At 40.9% G+C, this 27,777-nt stretch overlaps 1 protein-coding gene across 3 annotated transcripts in view; it reads right to left on the reverse strand.

The window, feature by feature from the left end:
* Positions 1-27,777, reverse strand: part of SBF2 (SET binding factor 2) — a 586,194-nt gene that overhangs the window by 33,355 nt on the left and 525,062 nt on the right. Inside the window, exons 28-34 of one of the 3 annotated variants that reach the window (XM_054025185.1) lie at positions 26,831-26,968; positions 25,475-25,570; positions 21,214-21,285; positions 18,114-18,298; positions 16,778-16,954; positions 7,334-7,435; positions 5,880-6,065 (exon numbers count right to left, since the gene is read on the reverse strand). In XM_054025185.1, the coding sequence (XP_053881160.1) occupies positions 5,880-6,065; positions 7,334-7,435; positions 16,778-16,954; positions 18,114-18,298; positions 21,214-21,285; positions 25,475-25,570; positions 26,831-26,968 (956 nt within the window). The remainder of the gene's footprint in view (positions 1-5,879; positions 6,066-7,333; positions 7,436-16,777; positions 16,955-18,113; positions 18,299-21,213; positions 21,286-25,474; positions 25,571-26,830; positions 26,969-27,777) is intronic. The other 2 variants (XM_054025186.1, XM_054025187.1) reach the window with 2 other exon arrangements.

The raw sequence follows: 27,777 nt of genomic DNA on the forward strand, positions 1-27,777 counted from the left end.
ATTAGAAAGTAAGCAATTTTTCAGTAACAGTGTGTTGTGACACTTTTTTTATGTCTGATTTTGTAAGCAAGTAGTTTTTAAGTGAGGTGTAACTTGGGGGTATGTAAGACAAATCAGACTCCTGAAATGGGTACACTAGTCTGCAGAGGTTGAAAGCCACTGATCTAGTCTGACCTCCTGTATAACCCAGGCCTTAGAACTTCCCCAAAATAATTCCTAGATCAGATCTTTTAGAAAAACATTCAGTCTTGATTTAAAAATTGCCAGTGATGGAGAATCTACTATGATCTTTGGTAAATTGTTCAAATGGTTAATTATTATTTCCAGGCTGACTTTGGCTAGCTTTAACTTGCAGCCATTGGATTGTGTCATATCTTTCTGTGCTAGACTGAAAATCCATTATCAAATATTTATTCTCCAAGTAGGTACTTGAAGACTGTAATCAAGTCATCCCTTAGCCTATTCTTTGTTAAGCTAAATAGATCGAGCTCGAGTCTATCACTATAAGGCATGCTTTCTAATCCTTTAATCATTCTCATGGCTCTTCTCTGAACGCTCTCCAATTTATCAACATCCTTCTTCAATTATGAACATTAGAACTGGACACAGTATTCCAGCAGCAGTGGCACAAGTGCCAAATACAGAGGTAAAATAACCTCTCTACTCCTAGTCAAAATTCCCATTTATGCATCCAATGATTGTACTAGCCCTTTTGGCTACAGCATTGCACTGGGAGCACATATTCAGCTGATTATCTAGGATAGAGTTGCCCATCCTGTAAATATGGCTTAAATTCTTGCTCCTACATGTATACATTTACATATTAAAACATGTTGTTTGCTTGTGCCCAACTTACCAAGCAATCCAGATCGCTCTGTATCAGTGACCTATCCTCTTTATTTTTTTATCATTCCCCCAATTTTTGTGTCACGTGAATATTTTATCAGCGATTTTTCTGTTTTCTTACAGGTCATTGATAAAAATGTTACATAGCACAGGGACAAAACAACTCATCCCTTCAGGCCCCCACTAAAAACACACCCAATTCAATGATGATTCCCCATTTACAATTACACTTCAAGATCTATCGGTTAGCCAATTTTTATTCCATTTAATATGCACCATGTTAATTTTATCTTTTTCTAGGTTTTTAATCAAAATGTCATGCAGTACCAAGTCAAATGTCTTAAGGAAGACTAAATATATTACATCAATGCTATTACCTTTATCAACCAACTTGTAATCTCATCAAAAGAGATGTGTTAGTTTGCCAGGATTCATTTTCTGATTGGCATTAATTATATTACCCTTCTTTAATTCTTTATCAGTTGAATCCTGTATCAGTTGCTCCTGCTCCTGTTTGGGAGGTGATCTTTGTTGAAAGCAGTGCTGGGGTCCTCATAGTCTGGGGCCTAAAAGTACAGATCACAGGAGCCCCAGTATGGCCAGTGGGCGGGATCATAACAATTAGGCGACAAGGAGGGGGGTACCATTGGTCTCTAGCCCAACAGTGTGGGTCATGAGGACTTGGAGGCATCCGGGAGGCTCTGGAAGTCCTCTCTGGGATCAAGTCCTGTTTCTGAACCATTGGAGTAGGGGTTGTTTGACTCTATTGGTGGAACTGATGGTACAATGTGTCTTAAGACCGTACGGACAGAGGCAGGAATGGGCGAATAGGTTACCGATGGTGTTGGAGCACTTATGGCATGACTGGTGCTCAGGATTGGCAAATGATGTGCTGATGGTGCAAGGATAGAATTGGGTCAGAAAAATTGGTGATCTAAGATGTGTGTAAATCGCCAGATCCTTGAAAAGGGTATATCAAGGTCTAATGGGAGGAGAGCTGGCAGGAGTCTTGGGTATGGATGGATCCATCAGTGTGAGTTTGGATGCAGCAGTATTTGTACTGTGCAGTACCATCAATGCAGACAGTGAAAGTTCCCTTGTGTGATGCAGGGGTCAGTCCTGCCCTGTCAGAGATGGCTTCGGAATGGTGGTAGCTCCCAGTTCTGTTGATGCTGATCCCATGCTGCCTGTGAGCTCCGGGTTGAACCCGCCTTGTGGCACAGAGTCTCACTTGGTGGTAAGAGAAGAGGAGAAGCAGGCTTTTTCTTAGAGGATGTATGGAGTGGTTTGTCCTTCTTTTTATGAGGGTGTTTATCTTTACCCTCCTCATGCCTCCATTTAGTGGAGTCCTTGGCTCTGCTGGAGGATTCCTAACTAGAGAGTGCTGGTGCTGGCAGGACACTACCAGGAGGCTCATGTCGGTGAGATGGGGATCAGGAGGGGGCAGGATCAGATTGGGGCTTCAAGGACATCTCCATTAAATATCTGCACTCTTGAGACTGCCTAGTACAAGGGGAAATGAGCAACAGATCTCTCTTTTTGAAGGAACGTGCGATTCCCAAAGGCAAAACAGGCAGCTCTAGCAAGGGTCACTAGTCAGAAAGAACCAGGGACAGGACAGACAGGGCTTGAAGCTTGAAACCTTGGGCATACCAAATGGTGGGAGAACAAGGAACCCCCAAATCCCAAACTATCTAACTAGACTTAACTAAGCTAACTATCTAAGAAAAACGATTTACTTTTGTATTTTCAGAGCCAAAGTTTGAGCAGTAACATTGGAAAGGCTATGCACAGAGAAGGGTTCTGTCCCGGACTAGGGGTGGTGGAAAGGAACTGGAAAAGCCATCGGTACATGCCACCCCTTCTCAAGGAAGAAACTAGCCTGGGGCCCAATGGTGGGCTCCCCAGAAATTCTACCCCAGCCTACTGCATGGGATTCACATGGGCCCGATAGTTCTGTTTCCCCACTGGATGTATTGGCTCGATATATGAGTAGGCATCCTGAAAGGGAAGGTCTGTTACAGAGGGGCAGCACGACCAGAAGGCTGGGCCCAAAAGCCTCTTACAGAAGTAGTTCTCAACCAGGGGTCCGGGGAGCACGAGCAGGTTTTAGGGGAGGCGCCAAGTGACTTTACAGAGTTATATGGTGGCAAAGATGGACACCAGGGTACTATGTCCAGGACAGTCCAAGTGTGTGTCCGGACAGGTTTCCAGACCCTCCCTGTATTCAAAGTCAGCCCCACCATTTTGGGGCCATCTCAAGAGAGTGTCAATGTGTCTGATGCTGTCCTGACCGGGATATCCAGCAGTGCCACAATGGAGCCAAAGCACCAAGCCTCCCAGAGACAACTGTCCCAGGGCTTTGCGAGAGGCTCACAGGCTCCGGCTCTCCACCCCCACCCCTGTGAAGAGCAGGAACAAAAGACAGGCTGCTGATTTTGCTTCCCCAGCAGCAGCAACCCTGGGATGGTCACAAGCTGCTTCCTTCCTCTTGCTCTCTCTTGGCGGGGGGATAGTGGGGGAAGAGAAGGAAGGAATCACAGCCAGGAGGCCCCAGGGCAAGAGCCTGCAAAGCCCCTGCTATTGTTCCATCCCTGGGATCCCTTGCCAGCAGCCGCCCTGCCTGAAAAGGCAGGGAGAGGGACAGCCCCGGGGTGGGGAGGAGGACGCTTTCCCCCCAGCCCAGCTGATGCCCCCAGGCTCCCTCCCGCACTTGCCTTGAGCTGGGACTTGGAGACCTTGCCGCTCCGGTCCAGGGTGGTGAAGGCGTGCCAGATGGTCTTGAGCAGTTCCTCTTTCAGCCCCCCATGGCCAGCTGCGCCCCAGCTGCATGCTCCGCTAGCTCCAGCAGCGCTGCGCTCCAACCCCCCTGTCCCCTGCTGCAGCTCGCATCACCCCACCCCTCTCCGCCGCCGGCAGCCAACCAGGCGCGGGGCAGGGCTGCGCCCTCCGAGGCAGTAGGAAGTGATTGAACCCTGGGCAGCCGCGGGCTGAGGATCATGCGCGCCCCTCTCCACCTCTCACTGACCCCTCGCGTAAAGTAGCCCTGAGTTGGGCCAGCCCCTGCTCCCAGCACCCCCCCCCGCCCCCGGCAGCGGGCTGGAACCGGCCCCCGAAAGGCGAAGTCCCCCCTGGCCCTCCTCACCCTGCCCTCCAGGGAGCCTGAGCTGCCCTGCAGGGCCGCATGGCAGGCTCAGGCCCCAAGCGTGGAGCCCAGGTGGGCAGCTTGGGCCTGTCGGTAATTATGACAGTGAAATGTGAGGCCCCGATCCTGGCAACGCTCCCAGCCGGGGCTGAGCACAGGGGCACTGTGCGGGGAGTGACGTTATCCTGGGGCAAAAGTGGTTGCAGGGTCAGGGCCTTGTTTTCTGTAATGTCTTTCAAATGAAACATGTCGCCCCAAAATGCTTTACAGCAGTGGTTCTCAACCAGGGGGGCCGTGAGCAGGTGTCGGGTGTCCATCAAGCAGAGCCAGCATCAGACTCATTGGCACCCCGGGCAGAAAGCCGAAGCCCCACTGCATGGGGCTGAAACTTAAGGCCCTGAGCCCCATAACCTGGGGCTGAAGCCGAAGCCTGAGCAGCTTAGCTTCATGGGGCTCCCTGTGGCATGGGGCCACATGCAATTGCCCTGTTTGCTACTCCCTAATGCCGACCTGGCTTTTATATGGAGAAAATCAGTTGTGGTGACACAGGTGGGCCGTGGAGGTTTTATAGCATGTTGGGGGGGGGAACGGAGAGGGAGGGGAATTCAGGAAGAAAAAGGTTGAGAATCCCTGCCTTACAGAACTTTCTGGCATTGGCTGCATCAGGGCTGTAATGAGGGAGGAAGGGATGCCTGCCTCGGAGCCAAGTTCTTTTCCAATCCTGCCTCCCTTCTTGTCTCCTTTGCTGCTGAATGGAGAAGGGGGCTGAGGTAACCTTGTTTGACTTGAGCTACCTCTTGTCTAGCAGAACAGCTTCTTTAATCTCTCTTGCATTCTCTCCTGCTTGGAGAAGGGGGTAGATGACCCCTCCCAGATGGGGCTGAGAGAGAGAAAATGGGTCCTGCCCACAGAACTGGTTGAGCTCCCCAGTAAGACACTTGCTAAGGGGCAGCAGGAGACACAGACCCTTCCTTTTGTCTCTGGCTTTTCTCAACCTAGCTTGCTCCCTGAAGCCTGTAGCAGCCCCAGCTGCTGCAAACGTCTCAGAATGGGAAGCAGAGCTAAGAAGACAATCTCCCTAAAATCAAAAACTGCCCTGGGACACAGCTGGGAATGAGACAGGCACATTACTGAGCTGAAATTTAGACTAAACATTTTAAATAAAAACTGGAATTTCCCTCAGAAAAGCTCTGTAGCAGGATGGGCTGGCTGAGCTGCTGGCCACCTGAGGCAGAAAAAAGGTAGGGAACTTCAGGAGCTGGGGCATCCCCCTGCTGTCAATGACTGACAGGTCTAGTTCTGTCCCAAAGATGCAAGCTGGCTGAAGTACAATTGTAACAGATCTGTGGACCTTAGCATGAAGCAGAAATGAAGTCACAGACTGAAGTTTTATTGAAGAGTTCTGAAACACTACCAACTCTCTAATTATTGTATAAGCTTCTTCTGCTTCCAAAACTGATGGAGTGAAAAGTCTACCTGCAAAGAGAAGAGCTGGCTGCCACATACAGGACAGCTGACATTCTCTTTGTAGAAAATGAATGTACTGTCTGCACCAGCTCAGTAAATAGCCTTCTTGTGATTTAAGCTCCTTTGTGTACTATGTGAAGCTTGCCTCTAACTCACAGAGCTTCTATTTGAAATCCCTCTGTAAATCACCTTACATGATACACAATACCAGCTACTACTACCTATGAGGGACAGTGTACGTTCTATCATTCTATCAATAGCTTCACTATTTTCCCTTTCTTTCCTGCAAAAAGGGAAATCTTCTCTCATAAGAGTGAAAGGGAATTTCTTTTTCAATGCATTATCTATTAATAGGTCTGCAATGATGGCTCAATGCATCAATTTTCCAAACACTGAATAGACATAGATTTGTTATGCTTACCTGATGCACACAGTCCAGGAACTGTAAGAAAATGGGAGCAAATCCACTACCCTGACAACTGAGGGTCACATTACTACGCTGATTGAACTTATGACCAAAAGAGAGCCATTCTTTTTCCACTAACATTTGGAAGCCTTCAAGTGTCCTGTAGAATGGATCACTGAGTAATTGCACCAGAGACACCACCTAGATCACAAAACAGAGTGCACAGGCATTAATATTAGATATATCATATTTAAAACTAGAGTTTTGTTCAACAAACTGAAGTGTTCTAAACTTGTTTTTATATACTGCAAGACGTCAAAAGCATTAAAATATATTAAGTTATGAATAACTGGGGAAGTTACTAGATAAGTGATTTACAATGGCAGAAATAATCCAAATTTGAATAAGAGCAAGTTTCATATAAAAGAGCTTCAACTAAAGTGAGGTTTTACTGAATTTGGGGGAGAAAAGCAAATTTGAGTGATTACAGAATTCAGAAATCACTACAATATTTGCCAGATTTAATTTAAATTTAAATTAAAAACATTTTATCAATAGACAAGAATGACAAACATTTAGAAAATGGGTGCTGGCCATCTCAGCTGGCAGAGGATTGCAGAAAAGGACCTGGAAGGTGGTGGACTATACCCTCTGGAGTGATGCCATGTTACCTGCAGTCCTTCCTTTATCAGTTAGCTGGTAGTGGCTAAAAGGCAGCACTGGGCCTCTTTCTGCTCTGTTTATACATATATCCCTCCACTCCTCCCTTATAATTTAAAAATGGCTGAGTGGATAGTGTTAAATTTCATTTGTGCTTTTGTTTGTACGGAGCTATGAGTTATGTGTCAGGTTTTCAAATGATTTGACGGAATTACCGATTTGCTGTATGTACCTTTTGGATTATGATGCATTTACACAGGCACAATCTACTCACTGAATGAGTTCAGCTGTCGCTTTTCAATTAATGCATGGTTTGTTTCACAAGATCTATACTTTGGTAATTTGTCCTGGCAGCAGATGCTACAGGGTCAGATCTGTGAGTGTGCATGGGAAAGAGTGTCTCGAACACATAGTGGTAGAGATAAGGGTGTAATGCCCATCAACTCACCTTGTGTGCCAAAATGTGTTTCAGCCACAAAGTTAAGCAAGTTCTTGTGGTGAATTTTAGTCTTTCCTCATGCAGTAGTCTGCACAGGGCTGCAGACCTTGGTTAGGCCCTTGAATTGTGCAGGGCCATCAAGACCTTGGGTGAAAGCATACTGTTTTGACTTGTTTGGGATTAGAAAATCAAAATGGATGAAGAGTGGTGACAGATCCAGGTAGCCCTTGCCTTTTCCCTGCTGCCAGGATAGGTTGCATTTAGGAATTTGTTGTTTAAAGTTGTAAGAAAATTACAGCTACTTGGCCAAAAATCTAATGCTTGGTGTTTACTAGCCCCCACCATTCACAAATTTGTAATAGCAGCTTACCTGTGCAGTAATATCCCAACCATCTTCCAAACAAACCATAACTGAAGAACCATTCTCAAGAAGTTCTGATATCACCACACCCAACTGCATTATCCTGTGAAGCTACATAATATACAAAAATATGTAACATACTAAGAATGCAGAATTAATCTGTTAATATTGCCGAATGCTTATAGATTCATATCATACCATACCATTCATGATTTAAACTATAAATATAAAATATATTAAATACATTTTTTTCATCTCTCTCTCTCTCTCTCTCTCTCTCTCTCTCTATATATATATATAAATAAATATTAAACCATTTATTTATTTAGGAAGTTTTAACAGGTTTACAAATCCTTGCCAGGTAAAGATCAGAGACAAAACAATAATCATTATATCAGTGAAACACAGTAAGATAATCACCGTATTATTCTATATAACAGAATGTTACCATATTATTGAGTAAGCATCTTTATAGTACCCATAGCATATTTCCAGTGATTTTATTAAATTGTGTGAAATCTCTGATCATGCATATTTAACTAATCCGCTGTCTGTCAAATGTTAATATTCAAAAAAGTTAGACACGTGTGCTGTTTTTTCTGCAGGTGAGCGTACTTTGTGTATTGAATAAATGGTAACCAAATAGTTAAGTATATATTTGTTGTCTGTCTATTTTACTGGGTACGTAACTGATGAATTTATTTTTCTTTAACAATACCTACAGAGAACGTTGATTGTTCAAACTCTTAGAATTTTAAATTTATTCATTTAGAAAGCAAGTTTCTGTATTATGGAAATAGATCAAATCTTTTTTCTCTTATATTTTGTTTTTGGCCAGGCTGGCTGGGATGTGGGCAAGTATATGCTCAAGTATTCATTACGGCACTAGTCCTACAAACACTTAAGCACAGTTGTAACTTTACCCCCATGAACAGTCCTATTGATTTCAGTGTGACTTCTTATTGGATTATATTTACATGTGTGCTGAAAAGTTTTTGTAGGATTGGAGTCTCTTTCTTGTTATCAAGCTCAAATTTTGTGAACATTTTCCTGATTTATGTAATGAATAACAATTTTATTCCTAAAAATGAGAAAGTCTCTGTTTTTAGTTTCTACCATTTGTATGGTGTATGGTAATCCAAGATCAAATGTCACAGTAGAACACACTTGTGTAAGCAGCTTTAATGTAGGCTGAACATGGCTATTTCAGTTTTCAACAGTAGGAGGAAACCCATTGCGTGTTGTATTGGACACAATCCAATCAAGGTTAAGATTAACAGTGAAAAGTCTCAAAGCTTGAAAGTGAAGAATGATAAAGATGTTGACTGTGTTACAGGAAAGAAAGCAATGTAGGTGCAAAGACACAATATAAGACAAATCTAGGTTCATGGATGTAAAAAAAAAAAAATAGAATTAGCTGTGAAAGGAGAGTACAAGAGAGAGGACATAGGGAGAACGGAGGGAAGGTGGAGAAAGAAAGTAAAAGACAGAGTCTGCCTTAGAGACTCCCAAACAAGACATAACTTTAGAAAATTAATCTTTCGTCTTCTGAACCTTTATTAAATAACATTTATTTTGTTACCACAAGATGTAAAAGGGAAAAATACTTATACTACAGAAGTATTTAAACTACTTATGATACATAAATACAAAACTGTTACTTACTTCCTTGTAATTGTTGTTTGAGATGCGTTGTATGTCTATTCCACTGTAAGAGTGTATTCATCTCATGCACGGGTGCTGGAGAGTTTTTCCTAGCAGTTCCTGTAGGGGCAGCTACACACGCATCTTAGTTTCCCTCTGATCGGAGCCCAGGGATATAACGGGTGGGACAGCCCTACCCCTCCTTTAGTTTTTTCATACCAGAATCTTAGATGATAGAATCTGATGAGTTGGGGCTGTAGGACTGCTTTCCCCACATTCACATCATCCTGTGATGCTGCAGTAATTGCATAATGGCTAGCAAAGGTATGTACAGAGGACCACATCACCACTCTACAAATGTTAACAATAGGAACATTTAAAGAAGGGGAAAAAGGAGGAGCCAGGGAACTATAGACCAGTCAGCCTGACTTTGCTCTAGTAGCTTCCCAGGTATCAATGTATAAAACATTCAAGTTGTGAATACCTGGAGGATGAAGGGCTAATCACTAGCAGCCAGCATGGATTTACTAAGAACAAATCATGCCAAACCAACTTGATTTCCTTCTTTGACAGGGTAACTGATTTGGTCAATAGGGAGAATGTGGTAGACATACTATACCTGGACTTCAGCAAGGCTTTTGACACAGTCCCGCATGACATGCTGATAAGTAAGCTGGAGAAACGCAGGCTCAGCAGAACTACCATTAAGTGGATACATAATTGGCTAAACAACTGCAAACAAAGAGTAACTATTAATGGAAAGATGTCAGATTGGAGTGGGGTCTCAAATGGGATCCCACCGGAATCTGTTCCGTGTCTGGTGGTGTTTAATATCTTTATTAAGGACCTGGATGTAGGGATAGAGAGAAAACTGATCAAATTTGCAGATGACACAAAACTAGGGGGGACTGCCAACACTTTGGAGTATAGAGTTAAAATTCAGAGGGATCTTGATAAATTGGAGAATTGGGCTATAGACGACAAAATGAAATTCAACTAAGATAATTGTAAGGTGCTACACTTAGGGAAGAAAAACCAAATGTACAAATACAGAATGGGGGATAATTGGCTTAACAGCAGCACTGCTGAGAAGGATCTGCGAGTTGTGGTGGGTCACAACCTCAACATGAGTCAGCAATGCGATGATGTTACAAAAAAGCAAATGCACTTTTAGGTTACATTAACAGAGGCCTAGCATGCAAGTCACGGGAGATGATAGAACTGGGCAGGCCTCAGCTGGAACACTATGTCCAATTTTGATCACCAATGTATATAAAGGATGTAGAGAATCTGGAAAGGATCCAGAGGCAAGCAACAAAGATGATCAAAGGGATGGAATGCAAGCCATATTAGCAAATACTGAAGGAACTGAGTATGTTTTGTTTGGAAAAGAGGAGATTAAGGGGGGACATGATAGTGGTTCTCAAATACTTGAAAGGCTGCCATAAAAAAGATGGAGAAAAGTTGCTCTCTTGCCAGAGAAGGCAGACAAGAGGCAATAGGTTCAAATTACAGCATAGCAAATTTAGATTAAATCTCAGGAAAAACTTCCTACTGTTCTTACAATAGGACAATGGAAGAGGCTGCCTAGGGAGGTTGTAGAAGCTCCTTCACTGGAGGTTTTCAAGAAGAGGCTGGATAGCCATCTGTCTTGGATGGTTTAGACACAACAAATCCTGCATCTTGGCAGAGGGTTAGACTAGATGACCCTTACAGTCCCTCCTAACCCTATGATTCCCATGACAGCAGAAGCCAAATGTGCCCTAATTGAATGTGCTGACAATTTCACAGGAGGCATCAAACTTCAGCAGTATAGACCATAGCAATGCAGCTGGCAATCCATTTAAAAAGAGTTGTTGTGCCAGTACAAGAGGATCTCTCATTCTTTCCACATAGGAAACAAAGAGTTGGGAAGAAAGGGCTTAGTGCTATTTAGGTAAACTTGGCATACATCTAGAATATACAGCTTTTGTTCATCTTCATGAGCACGTGACTTACGGTAAAAAAAGACCAGTAAGTATATTGGCTGATTTAGGAGACAGTCAGATAGTACCTTGGATAGGAATTTAGGATGAGGCCTAAGCTGCACCCACTTCTTGTATCTTATTTATAACATGTCCTGTTTTGCTGATCTGAAACCAGATCCACTGTAGGAATTCCCTGTACCCAAAGTACTGATCTTACTACTCTTGGGTTGAGACACCACTCGTGATCAAGGCTGAATGATCTGCTTAGCTGGTCTGCCAGGCAATTCAGAACTCCCTGCAGGTGTGAGGCCTTGAGAGTTATAGAATTCTATATACAAAAATTTCACAGCTTTACAGCCCCCTGACAAAAGTTGTTTGACCTGATAATCCCTTGCTTGTTTATGTAAAACATAGCTGTGGTGTTGTCAGTGAGCACCTGTGTAGTCTTGCCCCGATTGTATGGCAGGAACTGCTGTTACTTTTGAAATATTGCATGCAATTCAAGAACATTTATGTGTAGTTTGACCTTATGAATGGACAACATGCCCTGAGCTTGCAGACCCCAGAACTGAGCTCTCCAGCCCAAAGAAGTAGTATCCATTACCAAAATCACAGAGGAGACAGTTGGTAAGAATAGGACCTCCCCTGCACACATTGTTCTGGTCCATCCACCAATCCAGGGATGATGACATTCTGGCTGTGATGCATACCAATTTGTACAGATGGTGTATGTGAGGGCAGTAGCCTGACTTTAGCCATGTCTGCATACCCCAGAGATGGATCCCAGTATGTTGGGTCACATATGTACAGGAAGACATGCACCATACAAGCTTGAGGCAGTTCTGTATTGTGGTTTGTGGTTCTTCTTTGAATGCTGCACAGAGGTCCTGTGTAGCCAGAAACCTGGGCTGGGGAAGATAAGCCCTGAGTGAAGTTGAGTCTAGGGCTGCACCAATGAACTCTTATTTGAAATGGAGATTAAACTGATTTTTCTGTTTATTATCAGGCCTAAGCAGCTGAACAAATGGAGGATTTGATATATGCTGCTGGAGCAGCCCTGTACCAACCAATTGTCCAAGTATGGATACATCTGGACAACTCAATGGCAGAGATAAACTGCTGCTCTCACCATGCACTTGGTAAAAACCTTCAGTGCTGACAATAGGCCAAAGGGAAATATGGTGAACTGGTATCTCCTCCTCTTACCATGAACCTCAGAAACCTTCTGTGGCCAGGGTGGATTGCCACACAGAAAAAGGCATCTGTAAGATAAGGGCAGCATACCAATCACCTGGATATAGAGAAGTATAATTGACACAATGGAAACCATGTGAAATTTCAACTTTTTGATGTATCTATTCAGGTTTTGAAGGTCTAGAATAGGACCGAGAACCCCTCTTGCTTTGGGTATTAGGGAAATACTGGGAATAAAACCCCATGCCTTGATGCAGACAAGGCACTTCCTATGTAGCTCCAAAGGAATGTAGAGTCTGAACTTGTTTTAGAACAGACTCATGACATGGGTCCCTGAAAAGGGACAGATGGTGGGGGAGGAAATAGAAAGAAACTGCAGGATATATATGCTGAGTCCATCGTGCTTAGTACCCACTTGTCTGAAGTGATGGTTTGCTATGCCTGTAGGACATGGAATAACTTGCTCCCAAAGGAAGGGAAAGGAACACGGAGATCTAAGCTGGCAGATATGCTGTTCTTGACAGAGGAGTAAAAAGTTGCTCCAAGGCCTGAGATTGCCTGGAAAAAGCAACTGAAGAAGCAGAAGGTGGAGGCCTCCTCCTCTGTGCTCTGTGGTTGCATCTAGACTATAACCATGATGAATGGTGCATAGTTACTGCCATCATCATGACCCTCACAGCAGAATCTGCTGCGTCCAAGGAAGCCTTCAGGGCCAATCAAGAGACCAGATGACCTTCTGCTAAGATGGATTGGAATTCATCCCTCGAGTCTTCTGGCAACTTATTTATAAATTTAGACATTGCCTCCCAAGTCAACAGGGCATGGTGGCTGACAATTCTAAGTTGTAATCAGCAGCTGAATAAAACTTCCATCTAAAAAAGTCTAGCTTTTTTGCATCCTTTTCTTTTGGGGTAGCCTTAGCCTGACTTTGGCAATGCTTTTCATTTACTCCAGCTACCACCAGTGAACCTGGTACAGGATGTGACTAAAACTGTTCAAAACCTTGGGAAGGAACCTGATATTTCACTAGGTATGCTTGTCTACAGGGGATACAGAGAATGAAGTTTTCTGGAGTGACTTAATAGGCTGCATTATTGCCTAGTTTAGAGGGAGGGCTCCCTTCCCTGCTTGTAGTTGGGTGTACAATATAAACAAGTTTGTGAAGATTTTCCTCCATCTGAATACCACCAGATTCTCAATGACATCCTGGACTCTTTTACAGCAGGAAGTGTAAGAACCCACTTCTGATTCTGATTAGGAGTACTCGTACTCGGAAGACCAGGGTGGAGCAGCACTGGGAAGAGTCACTGGAGACTGGTACCAAGATCTGCACCCAAGACAACAGAGCTGGTGGCAGCATTAGTGTCTTTCTAGCTATTGGTACCAAATGTTGTTGAATACGTATTGGAGGCCTACATACCATTGTTGACAATGCTGACAAGACGGTACCATCCCGGAGACCAAGGGCATTGAAGCAGTCACTAATGCCAGTGCCAAAGTCTGCCCAGTTTGCACTGATACTGATAGAGGACCTCGCCCTAGAGTAAATGGGGAATCCAGTACTGAAAGACAGCTGCATAGGCCTCTGGCATTGTTGATACTAAGGGCAGGTCTGCCCTAGAAGCACTACATTGATGCAACTGCGTTGCTGTAGTGTGTCTAGTGAAGACGTTCTATGCCAATGGGAGAACGCTCTCCTGTTGGCATAATTGCTCCACCTCCGCGAGAGGTGGAAGCACATCTCCCGCTGACATAGCACCGGTGTAGACAGCACTTACATACTGTAACTTGCATCGCTCAGGGGGGTGGCTTTTTCACACCCATGAGCGACATAAGTTACATCGACTCAAGCGGTAGCGTAGACCTGTCCTAAGAGAGGAGGTTGTATGACACTCAGAAGAGATGCTGGATCCTTCATAGTCCCTGAAGACAGCAGCCTATCTCCATGGTCCCATAGTAGGCACTGGAGCCAACAACTCCAGTCTATGACAGCCACTATGAGATGGTCCCAGGCTGAGGCTAGCCAGAGGGCACTTGTGGTGCCTTAGAGACACTCTGGTGAAGATTTCTGTCAGATGGCAAGGCTGAGGGGAGCACTCGTTGAAGGAGTGCTGGATGATCTCCCCTGCAGAGACCAAATGGGATCTGATGTCAGGCAAAGAGTGGATTCCATGCAATAGTGTTGAAGGTGCACTTCTCTCTGCTTCTTCGTCCTTGATTTAAATCTGTGGCAGACTGGACACTGGTTCCTTATGTGGTCCTCAGCCAAGCATCTCAAACAGTGAGAGTGAGGGGTATTAATGGGCATCACCTGTGACACCTGGACCAAGGTTTGAAGCTAGGAGATCTTGGCATAAGCTCTCCTACTACTGAGACAAAGTTTGCTTGGGCAAACTAGTACAATTACAATATATAAATAAAATAAAATAAAATAAAGAAAAGTCCAAATGGATGAATGACTACCACTAAACACTACGAACTATAACAAAGTAAATACAGGGTTTTTGTTTTCTATAATGACAAGAGGGCATACTAAATGCATAACAACAATGTCCAACCACTGACATTAAGAAGGAACTGAGGGGGTGGCTCCACCCTTTACACCTTGGCTCTGGGCACAAGGAAAGGCAGGATGCATGCATGACTGCCCCATAGGTACGCAAGGAAAAACTCTCCACACCAGTGCACATACCTACAGTGGAATAGGTGTATGGAATCACTCGAAGAGGATTAAAAAGTATATTCATCCTCATTATAAATGCCCAACTTCTTTCAATGCTCACATAGTCATTAAGGATTTAGAAAATAATTGTAATTATAACTGTAATTGCAACTGAAAAGTGTAATAGATACAATTGAACAGCCCATCAAACAATAAGTATTATGGTAGCTGTCTGGAAGCCTACGTTATCTTTCAAATAAAAGGAGCCACACGGCAAGCTGAATATATTTAAATGAAAGCACAACATTATTACTTTAAATTTCTTAATTTGAATCTAATGTGCATTATGCTAACTTAATAAAATACTGTAGTACATTTCATTTTTTCTTATTTATGTACTTCCATTTAAAGAATCATTCAACCTTTTTAAACAGGATTAAAACACAAACTGTGTAATTTATTTCTCTCTTCTCCAGCCGAGGAAAATCCTGTATACTAAAAACAAATCTACAGGATGAAGATTTGAGTTTTCTCATAGGCATGGTCTAAAAAATGGCAAATTAAATATAAACTCACATTAGCTTTCCAGTTTGTATTTATAACCATACTGTATATTATTTTAGTTTAGCACCATGAAAATGTCTTAATACTGAATTAGGGCTAATGTGTGACATTATGATCTAGTCCAAAGCAAGAGAAGCACATCATTGTTGTGCACCTGGAGCACTGCTGAAGGGACACTGTGACTCCCACAATCTCCCTATCTCCCTGCTTCTTCAAGGAGGGAACATGCTCTGACAAATCTATATCCAGTGTACTGCATATGCACCCCAACATGCTGGTGTAACTATGCTACTGAGCATGTTGGCAGGGTGGAGGAGTCAAGGCTCCATCCTCTCCCACATTTTCACCCATCTGAGCAAGGGGGTGGACACAGCAGCTCTATGAAGCCAACTATCTCCCATACATTGGAAGTGCTGGCATAGTGCAAAAACACAAGGGAGTAAGGAGGTGTAAGGAATCCCCCCGTGCACTGCTATACAGGACAGGCAAAAATATGGGCCTTGGTGTTTAATTTCCAGAGCTACTGCATTATTCACTCTTTGTCTGTTTAGTGCAAGTGTTCTCCTTGAGAGGCTATCACAATAAAAAGGATCTATCCTGTTTTATTATATTTTTAAGAGTATTTGTTCAACAATAGCTTCTTAACATAACATCTAGTTGTCCAAAAATGTTCATACTTATTATGATTTACAAAGAGCTTAATTTACCACAACCCCACTCACTTGAATCCTGCAAAAGACATCCCTAATCATATTTTTATTTGGTTAATCTCTGTGTGAATGTGTGTGGGAAGAGGCAGGAAAGGGAGAGATTAGTAGAGAATTTCTCAAAATACCAATCGCACTGAAGGACTTTTATATGAGAGCTTCTCCATGTTTGACTATTAATAGCTCACAGATAGACTAGTTTATCTATTAAATGAAGGTATATACATAAATGCAGAATTAGTACACAGAGATGAGATGTGATGAGATATGAAGAATGGGTGTACGAGTTAAAATAAAATAGCCAATTTATCATTCACCTTGCTTAGTTATTTCACTGTTCTACATTTGTATTTTTATCTAACTTTAATAGGAAACAGAAGAATTAAAGTTGATGCAATCAAGGCCATAAAAATTAATATAGACAGTAAAAAAGCTAATTTGTATTCCGGCATTTTGTTCCACATTATAAGGGACAATGAATTACACTGTCTAGTTGTCAAATATATTTCACATCAGTAAGTCCTAATGCTGTATTAAAATAATAGTTAATGTCTATATAATGATATAACTGATTTAATGCAATGTAATTACAAGGAACAAAGAGAAAGGTTTGTTGGTTAGAACAACACATATTTCTCTGTCAGCAGAGATCAGAATTTATTCTGGGTAAACAGTACTACATATAAATTTTAGAAGCATCTGCCATATGAATTACCTGTGGGAACCACTCTGATTCACCGAGTGCCTTAAGGAATGTTACTTCAGAATCTGTAGGAATAGTACTGGGAACACAAACCCTCATCATCTTTTTAAAACTAGTTTTCACCTGTCGGATGTCACTGAACTCAACAGCAACAAATTCACAATTCAAAGCAAAATCAAGTTTGAAGCCCTGTGGACGAATAAGACAATGACACATTATTCATCGGACAAGCATATTCTTCATGCAAAGTATCTATGTGAGAAAAGATGCTTTCAAAGATATTGCTTTAATGCTAAGAATTTCCAAACACAATTTACATTTCATTTTTTCCATAAGAAACTGCCTAGTACAAAATGATTCTTACAAAACCCTTGCAAAAGATACCAAAATATACTCCCTCCATCTACCACCTGCAATAAAAATGGATGTTAGATACTTCTATTCTATTCTATGTGAACAGCAAGACTTTTTTCCATTCCTCCAACATTGTGCATACTCCCAAAGTAGGCTATTTTGAAATCTATCAACTTATAAAAAATAAAATAAAATAAATAAATTAATGGAGATATCCCATCTCCTAGAACTGGAAGGGACCTTGAAAGGTCATTGAGTCCAGTCCCCTGCCTTCACTAGCAGGACCAAGTTCTGATTTTGCCCCAGATCCCTAAGTGGCCCCCTCAAGGATTGAACTCTCAACCCTAGGTTTAGTAGGCCAATGCTCAAACCACTGAGCTATCCCTCCCCCCTTTCCTCTATGTCAGCTTTACTTTTTATTTCAAAATCTCCCAACTTGTCTGAGTCTGACCTTTAATGATTCTAAAATATAAATGAACAAAAAGGGAAATATGTTACTCTGTGATCCACTGCATCATTGACAATACACATTTGATTACCTTATCTTGTGCTGGGTTATACTGTATTAAATATTAATATATTGTACACAGCAACCTAGTACATAACAAGACAATAAAAATGTGGATATGTGTCTGCATAGCCAATACTTTATGAGAGTTTACACGTTAAGAAAAGTTACCCATCTGTTGTATCTAGAACAGGGGTTCCCAAATTTGTTCCGCCGCTTGTGCAGGGAAAGCCCCTGGCGGGCCGGGGTGGTTTGTGTACCTGCTGCGTCCGCAGGTTCGGCCGATCGCGGATCCCAGTGGCCGCGGTTCGCTGCTCCAGGCCAATGGGAGCTGCTGGAAGCAGCGCGGGCCAAGGGACGTACTGGCCTTCGCTTCCAGCAGCTGGGAACCACTGATCTAGAACATTCTTTTGTTATTTATCTATAAAAAAAATTAAACCCAACCAAACAAAAATTCTTTTAATTCATAAGGAAGATAGACATTACCCTTAACTGAGATTTTTCTCCGAATATGTAGAGGGCAGCTTGGCGTTTCAGAAGCTGGTTTTGCAAAAATGAACTGTTACTGTATGACGCTGTGTTATCTTTCCCTGCTAGTCTTGCACCGACATCAATGAATGGCGCCTGAGTGCTGATAAATCGATTGCTAGAACGAAGACTTGCCCATACACCTTCACAAAGATTAAAAATGTTACAAAACAATCTCTCTCTCATACAAATGAAGTTTTGTAGAATACACACACTGAAGCATGCATACATAAGTATACTTTTTAAAGTAAGGTGTTTGCACATATCATTTGGATTATTTATAGAATGGAACAAATATCATGCATTGGAAAGAAATAATCCCAAATTGGAATAATTCCACATTTAAAATGCTCCAAATTAAACTACAGTACAGAAATACAATGTGCGATCCTAATCAAAACTAGTCGAACATTTAATACTCTACAGACTGATAAACATTGTGCTGTATTAATAGTGTTTGCTATAAAAATCTATACACGGTTCTGAGATGCATTACAATTTGCAAATAATTAATATGCATTTAATGAAAGTGCTAAGTGATCTTTTCAGTACTATGGACAAATTTCTATAGCTTTCCTTGCTTCAGGCCTGTTGTTTTGGGAGCTTATCTACTAGGAATAGCCTGCTATCACATTAGGTTTTTCCTCAACAACTGAAAGTTCCTCATACGAAATAACATAGTGCCCCATTACTTCTTACTGTAATTAAAATTTATATCAGCATAAGCAATCCAAATATTAAACTTCATGATGTTATTCCATATTTGAGCTTGAATAATAGTAATTACAGTATTTAAAGCCACAATCATGGATTATTTTATGAAGTTTAATATTTAAATATTCATGTCTACACTGATTTTAAGCACGTCCCTTGTTTTGGGCATATGCCCCACAATTACATTTTGACAGACGTTTGAATGGTCTAGTGCAGAGGTTCTCAACCTTTTTCTTCTGAGGCCCCCCAACATGCTATAAAAACTCCATGGCCAACCTGTGCCACAATAACTGTTTTTTTCTGAATCTAAAAGCCAAGGCTGGCGGTAGGGGTAGCAAGCAGGGCAACTGCCCGGGGCCCTATGCCACAGGGGCCCCCATGAAGCTACATTGCTCAGGCTTCAGCTTCAGCCCCAGGTGGGTGGGCTCAGGGCCCCGGGCTGCAGTCCCATGCAGTGGGGCTTTGGCTTTCTGCCCTAGGCCCCAGTGAGTCTAATGCTGGCCTTGCTTGGAGACTCCCCTGAAACCTGCTTGAGGCCCCCTAGGGAGCCCCGAACCCATGGTTGAGAACCACTGGTCTAGTGGTTAGAGCAAACGTGATGGTGGTGCCTAGAAGATCCTGGGATCATATTTCAATTCTCTCTCTAGTTCACCGTGTGGCCTTCAACGAGACATATCACCTCCATATAAGAAAGCAGCAGTAAATATACCGTAGTGATCAACCTTGCGTTGGTAGAGAGAGGGACTAGATAACCTATTTTCTCTCGCTAATTTATGTGATTCTGTGCCTCAATGAACCAAGCTAGAAATCTGGGACAAGATTTTTAAAAAATGACTAGTAATTCTGAATGCCTCAATTTTTGCATGCCCAACCTGAGGTGACTTAAAGGCATCTAATTTTCAGAAGGTGGGTAACTCAGCACTTTCTGAATATTCAATCCCCTTTAAGTGCCTCAAGTTTGGTGTTCAAGTTACCAATTGAATTCTATGGCCTATGTTATGCAGTAGGTCAGATTAGATGATCATAACGGTCCCTTCTTGCTTATAAATTTATGAAGAAGAACACCTAAAAGCTGAGGAACTGAAAATATCTAGTCATCTTTGAAAATTTGGGCCCTGAGATACAAAGAATAAAAAAGAAGGAAAAAAGTCCTCGCTAAAACCCAATACTGAGCTTCCTGTATAAATAAAATGATAAAAACTGTAGATAGTGGTGAGATCCCATTGAGATATCTGAAACAGGTCAGAGTTTTTTTTTTAAAATAGCACAGTACTTCTACTCAAACAATAATACTGTAGAGAAATCTCAGACAGGGACTTGCCTGTTTGTACAGCATAGCCTGTCTGCTTGTCTGGCTCACAGCTTTAGATGTGAACAAACAGGTAGGAACAAATGAGAAGGGTTTGTTAGGAACTTAAAGTTGATAACAGTCACCCTTTAAACAGCTCCTCCTTCATAAAAAGCTAGTTGTATGAAGTATCTCACTTATACAAAGATTACCTTTAATGTTAGCTTTTGTTCCATATCTAATATATCACTGAAGCAATAATAATGGAGTTTTCATTACTCAAGAAAGAATCACAGCAGTCATTTAATAATAGAAATAAACTGTTGTTCATTTTTTGTGTAAAAGGTTGTAAATTCCCACAAAGAAGATGGACACAGAGACTATATACTAGAAAAATCTCTTAGGATATCAGTCCTATTTTGCAAATGTCAAAGCAGGCTGTGATTATAGCTTGTAGCACATCAAAAGCCACAGAGCCAATTACAAATACATGCAGACTAGTACATTTACCAGTGATGGGTAACAGTGATTAAAAAGACAAAGTTAATGACTTTCTCTTCTATTTGGGATCTAATTTTTGTACCTTATTGTTTGTAGAAGATTTGTATCTTAGAAGATATGGCTTTCCTTATTTGGTATACATTATGTTTTTATGTATTTCTAGTTCAGCAGAAGCCATTACCTCTCTGGTTACCAACATTATTGATAATGTTGGCAGGAAAGTTCACAGACTGGATAAAAATATTTCTTAAGTTACCCTGCTACTGAGTAGTAAAAGTAGCAAATGCTATTTTGGGGAATGATTTTCTGTTATTTAATTTTTTGGCAAGGACTAATAGATTTTAAAAGGGATATTTAAAATTTGGAGGCCTTTCTGCACTAGACAGTAAAAATGTTAATGTAAAATTTGCTAAATTGTGTGGCTAACCACAGTCACAAAACTTCGTTAAGGCAGTTAAGGTTGCCTAACATTGACACTTGAACATATATGAAAACATAGCACTAGCTATGGAGATGGTAGAATAAAATATACTGCCAGGATAGAGAATACAGTACCTTGATGGACTCTTCCCTTAGCTGCTGATTTGGAATTTGACTGAGTGAAACATTTATCTCTGTACCCAAGCACTGGTAGATAACAGTACAGACAGAAGGAGGAGGAATGGAATGCACATTGCAGCGAGACAGTCATAGCAAGTTGAATAGGAGAGAAGAAAAAGGTTACTTGTCAGTTTCCACTGATGTAGGATTATATTCAAATAATTTTCAAAAGTACAAGATAACAGGTAGTGCATTTCTTAGCCATTACAAAACAACAGAAAACTAATACAAAATAGAAAAGCAGTACCTACTAATCAAAATAAATAATTTTCAAGGCATTGCAATAATTCCAAATGTGCAGCACAGCCAAGAAGATATGCCATTATATGATAATTATATAAAATGGAAATTGAGCCATTCAATCAGATTGCTGGATACCTTATTGAAGAACATTACTATTAACATTACCCTGTCAGAAGCAATCTTCACCATAAAAGCCACAAGATATTTGTGTAAAGCTGTATATGTTCCTCTCTGACTGGCTTAAGCACATAATTATTCTGTTCTCCAGGTCTATCCGATGCAGGACAGCAGTCCTACCTACCCACTTTTCTATCTATACTTCTAAAGTACAGTATAAGGCATATGCTGTTTAGGAAAATTATCACTCTAAACCACTAACATTCATCATATCAAGGGGCAAATTCTTCCTTCAAGTGCACACTCCTGATTTCCAGGGGCAGTCATAAATATGCATCAAAGAGCAGGATTTGGCCCCAAGTGTTTTAATCTACACAAACCATTTGGTATAACAAAAATGTTAGAACATAAATTACAGTAACAATGTCTCCTGCTTTTTCAATAAATGTCTTGGCTTTGATTCCACATTTATTTTCCATAAATACGTCAGTATCTATCTAGTAGCAAGAGACTATTATCCTGTGACAACATTCTATTCCACTAACATTACCTCTTAACTGTTTAAATGCTTGGGGATAAAAACAGATGACAAACACTATTTCATATTACTAATTATGCACCACACCATATTTGAGCCAAAGTTGGAGACAGTCTGAGACACAAAGGTCTGTACTTTGAGTAATATTATGTTTGTTCTGCAAGATATATAAAAAAAGCCAAGAAAGCCCTAGTACTGAAAAATTACAGCAAAATGTAACTGATTGGCCATTTACTCTACAACAGAACCACTCTGACTGGATTTTATGTAAACACTTTGTTCTGATATTTCTAGAGAACCTGATATTGTACAGACAGTGGATGAGCATAGGTCTGACTTGCATACATTCAGGAGAGCCTAATATTCATATTCAGAACTGTTCTGATTTCAAAGAGTGTGCAGAACATTTACCCTGGTATATTTATTCATTTTGATTTAAATAACAAAAAGATGCCTATACACTCTGACATGTAATTAATATTGTGTGCACATACACACAAAATACAGGAAACGTCATTTCCTGCTGGGTCACATCCTAGTAAAACTTGGCTTTTGGGCCCCATATGTATGATGTCCAGGAAAAATAAGGAAATGGAAGAGGGGACCAAGCTCAGAAGCTCAGCAATGCTGCTAATAACAGAAGTGTATTAACCTACAATTCTGGACAATGTACTGCATAATCCTATTATTAAATGGATGCTGCAGTGCTTGGGCTGTTGGCTGAGACATTGACAACTAGTAGTATATGATATTTATTATTGGGTTACCCAGTGGAACATAAAAGAGAGGAAAAGGGACAAAAATATTTGCTAACATTTGCCCCAAAAACTCTGGAGAGTTGTGTGCATATTATGGTGAATCTTAGTTTTATGTATTTTTAATTAAATGTCTTAATTATTAGCATCTCAAAAATACCACCATTTTCTGCTGCCTTCCTAAGGCAGCCTGCTCTTTTAGTCAGCCAGAAGTCCATTGAATCTTACCAGTCTCTGCCCCATACCCATATTACATTGGGACATTGCTTCACAATGGTGCAATCATAACAAACCATGAAAGGGCACATAAATCTAGCAATAGCAAAATTACATATAAAATCAGTAATGGGATAATTTGGATGTTTGTATTATCTTGTGGGAGCACAGTAGCCTGCTATCTGGTATGACTGGTTTTTAGTTCCTTATTAGGAGATATTCCCTTTCTCTCTCCAGAGCTTCCTGCCTTAACTGGGACAGCCATCATTTGACAAACTTGTTACACATTCCTGCATTTCAACTGGATTCCCATGTATCTTGCTGAGTTGTGAGCAGACTGCAGACACTGGCCTGCAGTTACACTTTCAGACCACATAGGGCAGCCGTTGTGCTTGCTGGGCAGACAGTCAGATGGCCCCTCTGTCTCCTCTCTGGCTGTTCCCTCTGCTGGAACCCAGCAGAGGGAACAGCACAAGGTGTGGCCCAATACTGGCCTCACTGGCTCACATATCTTCTAGAGAGTAACCCCAGGCATACATCCCCACTTCCACATTCATCAACCATCAACCATCCTACCCTCCTGGTTATATCAGCAACTTTCTCACCCACCCTCCCAACACTTTCCATGCATCCCAGTAACTGCAGACAACCAGCAAACTCCCCCTCAGCCATCCCAGACACCTCAGTTTCCACTCCTTAGGAGCCTCATGCAACCATCAAAAAGCGTCCGCAGCTAACCCAGCATCCCACCCTCCAGAACCTTATCTACTTAGACACGCTAGTGCACACCCATTTACCCAGCATCCTCAAACAGACACCATCCCACACCCATCCATTGCGGTACCTCTAGATACTCTCCTATCTACCCCAATCTCAGCTGCCAGGTTCTATGCAGCTCCATGTCCTACCACTGCTTGGGGCAGGGTGTATTCACCAGAAGCAGAAGTTTATGGTTATATGAAAATCATTAGCAGATATGCAAATTAGCTGCATACATATTTTACTATAAATTGTCATGTATGGAGCTGCACAAAGTGTCCTCTTCCTCATTTTCGTCCCATTCCTGTGAGGTTTCTTTTTCTCCCTCTGCTTTTCTTTGCTGTGTCCCTCACTTCACTTCCCTGTATACAGCTCCGTGTTTCTTTTCCCCATATAGGTTTCCCTTTTCCATTTACCACAGCACTGTGAGACTCCTTCTTCTAATCTCTTCCTCTACCACTTTTGAGTATCTCTCTCTACTGAATTATTTTCTTTCCCCACATAACATCGTTATTTCCCTATACTACACCTTTGAAGTTCTTTCCTCTACCACAATCTGGTGCTTCCTCTCTCCTCACTCCTGCAAGGATGAGATGAAGGAGCTATTGAGTGGCTGTTTCACAGGTGGGTGACTGGGTGGCTATGGAAATTGGTAGAAGACACAAGGAAGAATAATACAAGAAAAGCAGTCTCTGGTTGCCTAGCAGCAGTCTTTAGTGGCCACAGGTGGTAACTGCAACACAAATATTTTCCCAGTACCAGATACTTGGGATGGAATTGGGACCATTAGGAAATATCCTTGCACCCTTACTCTATTCTAAAAACATAAAATGAATTTCAGTGCACTGATTTATGCAACGACTGTTCAAAATAAAATCACAACCAATGGCTCAAAGTAGAAAAGTCAAAAGGTCTGATTTCACTCCTGACAAATGAAAAAAGTCTGTCTCTGCCTCTTAGCAGCAGCCCAAGGCCAACTTCCAGACATGCAGACTCTGAAAGCACCAAATTAGTAAGGCTTTTTATTGTATTAGTATTTTATTTAAACAAAGCTCTCTGCATACATACATCTCTCTTTCATACATACATCCCACAAAGTAAAAATGGCAACTGGAAGTAACTTCAGACTCAGTAAGTGCTCCTTCAACTCTAAGTGGCCCATTTGTACAACCCTATCCATTACTGGCTGTCCTGCTCTGTCCTTAATTTCCCTGAAGAAACATTCAGATGCATCTATTTGTATATTCATGAGGCATCAAATAATTTTCACCCAACTATTGTGTTGATCTGTAATGTTAGGATTCTAAAGAATTACTCATTCACAACTCTAATGCAAGTCTGAACTTGCTTGGGTGCTAACAATATTCTGTTAACAATTAATGACCATTTACTTAATTAAGCAATACAAGATACATGTTTTAACTCCACGTGTGGCTGATGAATTAAATAATTCTAATATGTGTTTTATTATTTTATAATGCAATTAATTCATGTATGAACTAATTGTTTTGATTTTACTACTAACATTTTATTATACATTTTATTTCAGATTACATCAATGCTTAGTCTTTGAGCTAGTCTTACTAACCTCCTCGAGCAAAGCTATTGGATAGATTTACATCCAAATGTCCTGGCACTACCTGCTTAACCACAGTGGACATTCTTGAAGCCCTCCTTTCAGTGCCTAAAGTCAGTCAAAAAGAATAAAAGATTAAAAACTACAATGTCATTCAGACTAACATTACTCAAATGACAAAAATGTTCTTTTCATGCTGAATGTAATTAATTGCTGCCAATTTTGTACTTTCAAAGTTCCTTAAACTTGTTTTTAGAGCTAATGTGTATATTTGCAACATTATGGAGGGTTAGGTATGGCTAATGCAATCAAAGTATTTAATGATAAATGAAGCAAAGCAGGCACAAATTTGGAATGGTGTTATTTTGCCAAAAAAAACAAAACAAAACATTATTTGGATTCAGTAAGTCAGTTCCACCAACTGATTAAGCCAAGTAGACAAACTTTTCAAATCGCATGCTCCTGTTTCTAAAACATTATTTGAGTTAACTTTACATGAAACCTATCAGGTTTCATCACATGATAACTGAAATAGTATACTGACAAATTTCTTAGTGATTTCACTCAGATCTAGCTAAAGTCGAGTGTACTGCAAGAATTTTCCATTTATTTAACTGAAATTGTACCTGGAAAAGAAATGAAAATTCATTCTGACTGTATAAAACATGGAAATAACCATTGCTTATGCACCTTCCACTACTTTTATAGATAAATACCGTATATGTTCATGTAGCATCAACTTCCAACAACCTTTACAAATTTTCACATAATATAAAATAAAGCAGTGTTTCTCAACCTTTTCAGATTGGCGACCCCTTATTTGAAGCAAAAATATTTTGCAACTTCCTTACATTTAATATAAAAAGAGCAAAAAATATATTAATGATAACTGTGATAAGCCTATATAATACAACTACTATTAGTACATTGGACCTCACAAACTTCAAAGGTGTTGGCCACCCTGAAATTATTTTGGAAATTTTATTTGCTTTGTTTTAGAAGTGTAATAACATTTTGAATGCCTTGCAACTCTCCTGATTTCCTTCTGTGATCCCTCTGCTGCAACTCCTGGTTGAAAAACACTGAAATAGTGTGTCAAATAATAAAAATTATGATGGTCCAAATTTAGCTACAAATTTGGCCTGTCTGAAATTGTTCTGGAGAATAATTTAGTTTTCAACATTCTTGACACTATGGAAAACTCATTTGCAAAAAATTGGAGTAAATTAGCTACCCAGAAGCTGTAATATTAAGAAGTCACACTGCAGGAGTAACAGAAATCAGACTGGGGAGTCTAAGACACAGACAATCACAGTGGTTTTACTTTTCATCTTAGTTACAGAAAAGAATAGTGCAGCGTATTTTTACCTGGAGACAAAGCAATTGTTGGCCTTACAGTAAGAGTATTACTGCCATTCATTTTACAGTGGATGGAAATTGCATTCAGTAGGGCTTGCAGATATTTCTCCTGTTCTATGCTGCTTGAAGATTCTAAATTAGGAGGAACTATATAAACACAGAAAAGTACAAAATAGATTAAATTATTGCTATATTTACATATATGTGTAAAACCAAAACAACATAGATAACAATCAAATGTAAAAAATGTGACTGAGAATGAGAGCAGAGAGAACACTTTGCATTCTGCCTTTAATGCACATCAACATTTCTTAGATTCATAGATCATCAAGCCAGAAGGGATCACTGTGATCATCAAGTCTAACCTCCTGAATAACACGGAACTTCCGTAAATTTATTCTTGTTTAGTAAAGCCTATCTTTTAGAAAAACACCCTATCTAGATTTAAAAACTGCCAGCGATAGAGAATCCACCACAACCCTTGGTAAATTTTTGCAATGGTTAAACATTCATGCCTTATTTCCAGTCTGAATTTATTTAGCTTCAACTTCCAGACACTGGATCTTGTTATGCCTTTGTCTGCAGGACTAAAGAGTCCTCTATTATCAAATTTCTGTTCCCCAGCTAGGTACTTACAGACTGTGATCAAATCACCCGCTTCACCTTCTCTTTGTTAAACTGAACAGATTGAGCTTCTTGAGTCTGTAACTACAAGGCATGTTTTCTATTCCTTTACTCATTCTTGTGGCTTTTCTCTGAACACTTTCCAATCTACATCTTTCTTGAATTGTGGACATCAGAACTGGACACAGTATTCCACTAGCGGTGGCACAAGTGCCAAATACAGAGATAATACATTAATCTCCCTACTACTCAAGATTCCTGTGTTTACACATTCAAAGTTCGTATTAGCCTTTTTGGTCACAGCATTGCACTGGGCGCTCCACATGCTTGTT

The sequence above is a fragment of the Malaclemys terrapin genome, chromosome 4, assembly GCF_027887155.1.
Source record: "Malaclemys terrapin pileata isolate rMalTer1 chromosome 4, rMalTer1.hap1, whole genome shotgun sequence".
NCBI classification, from domain to species: Eukaryota; Metazoa; Chordata; order Testudines; family Emydidae; genus Malaclemys; species Malaclemys terrapin.